Source organism: Mus pahari, chromosome 8 (assembly GCF_900095145.1).
Source record: "Mus pahari chromosome 8, PAHARI_EIJ_v1.1, whole genome shotgun sequence".
NCBI lineage: Eukaryota > Metazoa > Chordata > Mammalia > Rodentia > Muridae > Mus > Mus pahari.
This window is the reverse complement of record NC_034597.1, coordinates 41,172,419-41,178,359: the sequence shown is the minus strand read 5'-3', so window position 1 is coordinate 41,178,359 and position 5,941 is coordinate 41,172,419. Positions and strand designations below refer to the sequence as shown.

Genomic DNA, 5,941 nt, shown 5'->3' with positions numbered 1-5,941 from the left:
TTTCTTTCTTTCTTTCTTTCTTTCTTTCTTTCTTTCTTTCTTTCTTTCTTTCTTTCTTTCTTTCTTTCTTTCCTTCTTTCCTTTCCTTCCTTCCATTCTTTCTTTCCTACTTTGTTTCTTATATATCCATTGATTTCAAGTGAAATTTCTTGTGACAATGTTTCATGTAACCCAGGGAGGTCTTGAACCCAGTAGGTATCAGCAGATGGCTTTGTAATTCTGACCTTCCTGCCTCCACTGAGAAGAATAACATACATGTACCATTAAAAGTAATTCTATGCAATGCTGGGGACAGAACTCAGATCCCTTCTTGCTAGGCTCCTACTTACCAACTCTGTCAATTCTCCCATAGTTCTTATTGCTTTTTGGGTTTCTTTAACTTCTTCAATATGCACTCATTAATTCCCTAAATGTTTATAACCATATACTGTATTGCTTATCCAATAGCTTTCTATCCCATGCCGTTCTCCTATCTATCTATCTATCTATCTATCTATCTATCTATCTATCTATCTATCTATCTATCTATCTATCTATCTATCTATCTCTCTATCTCTCTATCTCTCTATCTCTCTATCTCTCTATCTCTCTATCTCTCTATCTCTCTATCTCTCTATCTCTCTATCTCTCTATCTATCAATCTATTTCTCATCCTAATCACAGCCCCTCCTCCAACTTTCCTCCTTCTCTTGTCCTCTGAGAGAGGACCAATAGATTTCACACCATCCTGGCAATCTGGCCTTTGAAGGACTAGGCTTCTACTTTTTTACTGAGGCCTGACAAAGCAGTTCAGTTAGGGAACCAAGATTCCTATGCAGGCAGCAGGTTCAGGGACAGTCTCTGGTTCTATTTTTGGGAGAGCCACATGAATATCAAGATGCACATCTGGTACATATGTGCAGGTGATGTTCAACCTTCCCCCAATTCTTCCACAAAGCTCTCTGTACTTAGTACTATGTTTGACTGCTTCCAAACATCAGCATCTGTTTATATTGGCTTGTGGGTAGAGCTCAACAGAGTATCACTAATGGTTTAAAGGATTAATCTTGTCCAGGATATTGATCTCAAATTAGGCCAATTCTTAGTTGGCCTATTACTGGGTGTCTATCTTTGTCCCTGCACATATTGCAGGCAGGACATATTTTGAGTCAAAGGTTTTGTGGGAGAATTTGTGTCCTTATCCCTCCACTGGGAATCTTGCCTGGATAGAGGAGGTGGCCACTTCAGGCTCTCTATCTATCACCGTTGGGTGTCTCAGGTAGGACTACACCTATAGACTCCCTGGGTCCTCCCCTGGTATCTGGCACATCTGCTCTACCTGTGGTAGATTTCATTCTCTCCCTTACTACTAAACTCTTGAATCAATTAGTATGTCTGGTTTTATGTCGAGGTATTTGAGCCATTTGGTTATTAAAGGTTATTTAATAGCAATGCATTTGTGTGTCAGGTTGGCAAGTGATTGTACATATTGGTTATTCTTTGTCTACTTGACATAACTTTTTCTCACCTACGATTAGCCTCCATAGGATTGGGCTATGGCTATATGTATCAGTCATTTTCTTGATGAATGATTTCATGGAAGTTTCCATCCCACAGTGAGTGGCTGTATTCCTGGTTGGTAGCTCTGGTTTGCAGAAGAAAGCAAGTTAAGCCTTTCATGGAAAGATAGCCAATAAACTATATCCTTTCATGGTCTCTGGTTCACTTCTTGCCCGCAGTTTCATGTATTAAATTCTTGTATTGTTTCCACAAAATGATGGATTGTAATCTTTATTCAAGGTAATCCTTCTCATTCTAAACCAAGTATAGGGGAATGCCAGGGCCAGGAATTGGGAGTGGGTGGGGTGTGGAGCAGGGAGAATTGTGAGTGGATAAGGGATTTTTGGAGGGGAAACTGAGAAAGGGGATAAAATTTGAAATGTAGATAAGGAAAAAATCTAATAAAAAATAAACAAAGTAATCATTTTCTCTCCTAAATTGCTTTTGGTCTTGGGGGATACATAAGTATCACAGGCATGAACCATCATGTTTTTCTATTTTGATTTTCTTCCCAATTTTTATTAGGTATTTATTTCATTTACATTTAAAATGCTATCCCCAAAGGCCCCTATACCCTCCCCCTCACTCCCCTATCCACCTACTCCCCCCTCTTCACCCTGGTGTTCCCCTGTACTGGAGCATATAAAGTCTTCAAGACCAAGGGACCTCTCTTTCCAATGATGGCTGATTAGACCATCTTCTGCTACATATACAGCTAGAGACATGAGCTCTGGAGGTGCTGGGTAGTTCATATTGTTGTTCCACCTATAGGGTTGCATACCTCTTCAGCTCCTTGGGTACTTTCTTTAGCTCCTCTATTGGGGCCCTGTATTCTTTCCAATAGCTGACTGTGAGAATCCACTTCTGTGTTTGCCAGGCACTGGCATAGCCTCACAAGAGACAGCTATATCAGGGTTCTTTCAGCAAAACCTTGCTGGTGTATGCAATAGTGTCTGTGTTTTATGGCTGATTATGTAATGGACCCCTGGTTGGGGCAGTTTTTGGATGGTCCATTCTTTCGTCTCAGCTCCAAACTTTGTCTCTGTAACCCCTTCCATGGGAGTTTTATTCCCAATTCTAAGAAGGGGCAAAGTGTCCACATTTTGGTCTTCCTTCCTCTTGAGTTTTAGATGTTTTACAAATTGTAACTTGGGTATTCTAGGTTTTATGGCTAATAGCCACTTTTCAGTGAGTGCATATTATGTGAGTTCTTTTGTGATTGGTTTACCTCACTCAGGATGTTACACTCCAGATCCATCCATCTGCCAAGTAATTTTATAAATTCATTGTTTTTAATAGCTGAGTAGTATTCCATTGTGTAAATGTACCACATTTTCTGTATCCATTCCTCTATTGAGGGACATCTGGGTTCTTTCCAGCTTTTGGCTATTATAAATAAGGCTGCTATGAACAGAGTGGCACATGTGTGCTTACCACCAGTTGGAACGTCTTCTGGATATATGCCCAGGAGAGGTATTGCTGGATCCTCCTATAGTACTATGTCCAATTTTCTGAGGAACCGTCAGACTGATTTCCAGAGTGGTTTTACAATGGAGGATTGTTCCTTTTACTCCGCATCTTCGCCAGCATCTGCTGTCACCTGAATTTTTGATCTTAGCCATTCTGTCTCTTGTGAGGTTGAATCTCAAGGTTGTTTTGATTTGCATTTCCCTGATGATTAAGGATGTTGAACATTTTTAAAGGTGTTTCTCAGCCATTCGATATTCCTCAGTTGAGAGTTCTTTGTTTAGTTTTATACTCCATTTTTAATGTGATTTTTTTGGTTTTCTGGAGTCCATCTTCTTGTATTCTTTATATATAATGGATATTAGTCCCGTATCTGTTTTAGGATTGGTAAAGATCCTTTCCCAATCTGTGGGTGGCCTTTTTGTCTTATTGACAGTGTCTTTTGCCTTACAGATGGTTTGGAATTTTATGAGGTCCCATTTGTCAATTCTCGATCTTGCAGCACAAGCCTTTATATTTCTATACAGGAATTTTTTTCCCTGTGCCCATTTCTTTGAGGCTTTCCCTAACTTTCTCCTCTATAAGTTTCAGTGCCTCTGGTTTTATGTGGAGTTCCTTGATCTACTTAAACTTGATCTCAGTACAAGGAGATAAGAATGGATCATTTCTCATTCTTCTACATGATACCAGCCAGTTGTGCCAGCATCATTTGTTGAAAATGCTGTTTTTTTCCAATGAATGACTATTTTGTTTTATGAAAAATGCTATTGCTATATATCCAAGCTTTCTTGAAATTCTCATCCTCTAGTCCCATTTTTCAAATTCTGGGATTACAGGCATATTCTAATGTATATAGTTCTATATTTTTATTTGTAATTGGTATAGTATCGTACACACTTATAAAGTACAAAGTGACATTCAGTATATAAGCACGATGCAATGCATATATTATCATTGTAATTGTCATAAATATTACTTAAATATTTAATATATTTTATTTTGAGAACACACAAAATCTCAGTCCTTTTGTATGAAACAGAATTAATATTTGACAGATATATTTAACATATTATATTGTCAAGCACAGATATAGAGCAACTATTACCTTCAGCAGCTGCAACCACTAACTGTGTAGTTTCTCCTCATACTTCCCAGTCTCGGGTAGACATTATCCTATTCATTTTAAGGAACTTTCTATACATAAATGAGAGTGTGCGGCATATGACTTCCCATAACTGATATATTTTCCTTAAAACAAAGTATTTCCTCTTACTCATGATGGTATAAGTGGCACAACATAATTATTCTTGTCGTTGAATTATACATATATATATATATATATATATATATATATATATATATATATGTGTGTGTGTGTGTGTGTGTGTGTGTGTGTGTGTGTGCATGTGTGTGTGTGTATTAGGGTTATAAACTTAAATATGATTTGTTTGTTTCAATTTAAAATTTTTATGTTCTTAACATCTTCTGCATGGCATTTTTCATATCTTTGTTCCTCAGACTGTATATCACAGGATTAAGCAGTGGAGTACCCACAGAATAAAATAGAGTCACAAGCTTCTGCATTCCAGAGTCATGCTCAGATGTTGGGCTTAGATACATTTTCATCACTGATCCATAAAAGAGTAAAACTACTGTGAGATCTGCTTGTGGACGTTGTACATCGTGGTGCGGAGCCTAGTGCGCACCACGATGTACAACGTCCACAAGCAGGATCAAATGCCATGATTGACAGGAAAATGCATTCTGTAGAACCAAAGGAGAAGAAGAAATAGAACTGCAGGAAGCATCCAGAGAAAGAGATGACCTTGTTTTCAGAGAGGCAGTTGGCCAACATGTTGGGGACTGTGGAGGTGACATACCATATCTCCAGGAATGAGAAGTTGGCCAGCAAGAGGTACATGGGGGTGTGGAGTCTCTGATCACAGAACACAGCACAGATGATGGAAGCGTTCCCCATGAGAATGAGTAGGTATACAATGAAGAAGAGCACAAAGAGGAGGATTTGCCCCTCCCTGGGATAGGGGAAACCCAAGAGGATGAAGCCAGTGATGGTGCTGGAGTTGATGGGGCTGCTGAAGGTTTTCATCTGTCTGTGACTTGTGAAAGCACAAGAGACTGTTGAATATTCTAGAAATAGCTGAGGAAGTTTAATTTTTGCCCAAATAGGACACAGAGTAGTTTGCTCGTCATCTGTTCAGTATTTATCGCACCCTTATTGTTTTCTAGGCAGTTTTCTGTCCACTGGACATTCAGAAATTAATGGAACAAGTTTCAGCACCTGTTCTCTGATGCATAACCAGCCAGTCATCTGTTTCTCTTCCATTGATATAAATAAACCAGGATGACTATTTCTTCACCAAACACCACTGTAAGCATAAATCAGTATATCAAGAATATTATTTTGGGTGTACTGGAATATACAGATGTTTCTCATTTTTAGAAATATCTCCTAGTTAAGAAAAATAAGTGAAATCTGCTCATGGTTTTACATACCTGAAATTTCAGCACTTGAAATGTTGAAGCAGGTGTGTTAGGAGTTCAAGGCCATTGTCAAGCATAGACTACATTTGAGTTTAGTGTGGGCTACATGAGATCTTGTTTCAAACAAACAGACAAACAAACAAACAAACAATGAGACAAACACATGAAAAGAAAAAATGATTGAATTCATTTCCTTACTATTCTTTAAATAGTCACCCATTGCATTTGTTTTTAGACCAGTACTTAATGACTCTTAGCAAGAAAAATGTGAGAGTTTTGCTTTATAGTGTTAGCGCAATGGGAGAAAACCCACCTAACATTCATTAACTTGTAGCCTGGTCCTCAAGACTGACAAAAGGAGAAATGGAATTTTAGTGAAACCTAATATCTGTATTTTAGCCTAATCTATTGAGTTATTTCTTTTTTTTTTTTT

At 38.2% G+C, this 5,941-nt stretch overlaps 1 protein-coding gene across 1 annotated transcript; it reads right to left on the bottom strand.

Moving 5' to 3' along the window:
• Nucleotides 1-4,473: 4,473 nt before the first annotated feature.
• Nucleotides 4,474-5,146, bottom strand: LOC110325769 (olfactory receptor 11G2-like). The gene is made up of 2 exons (XM_021203874.1): nt 4,723-5,146; nt 4,474-4,634 (listed from the first exon to the last, which is right to left on the bottom strand). Exons 1-2 carry the CDS (start codon nt 5,111-5,113, stop codon nt 4,474-4,476), a joined length of 552 nt encoding a protein of 183 aa, XP_021059533.1. The 5' UTR covers nt 5,114-5,146.
• Between the last annotated feature and the right edge of the window lie 795 nt (nt 5,147-5,941).

Bases quoted from the DNA above. Each gene is read 5' to 3' on its own strand.
- LOC110325769 (XM_021203874.1), bottom strand. From the start codon at position 5,113: ATGAAAACCTTCAGCAGCCCCATCAACTCCAGCACCATCACTGGCTTC. The intron at 4,635-4,722 runs GTACATCGTGGT...TTTATGGATCAG, and splicing joins TGATCCTGCTTGTGGACGTT to TGATGAAAATGTATCTAAGC.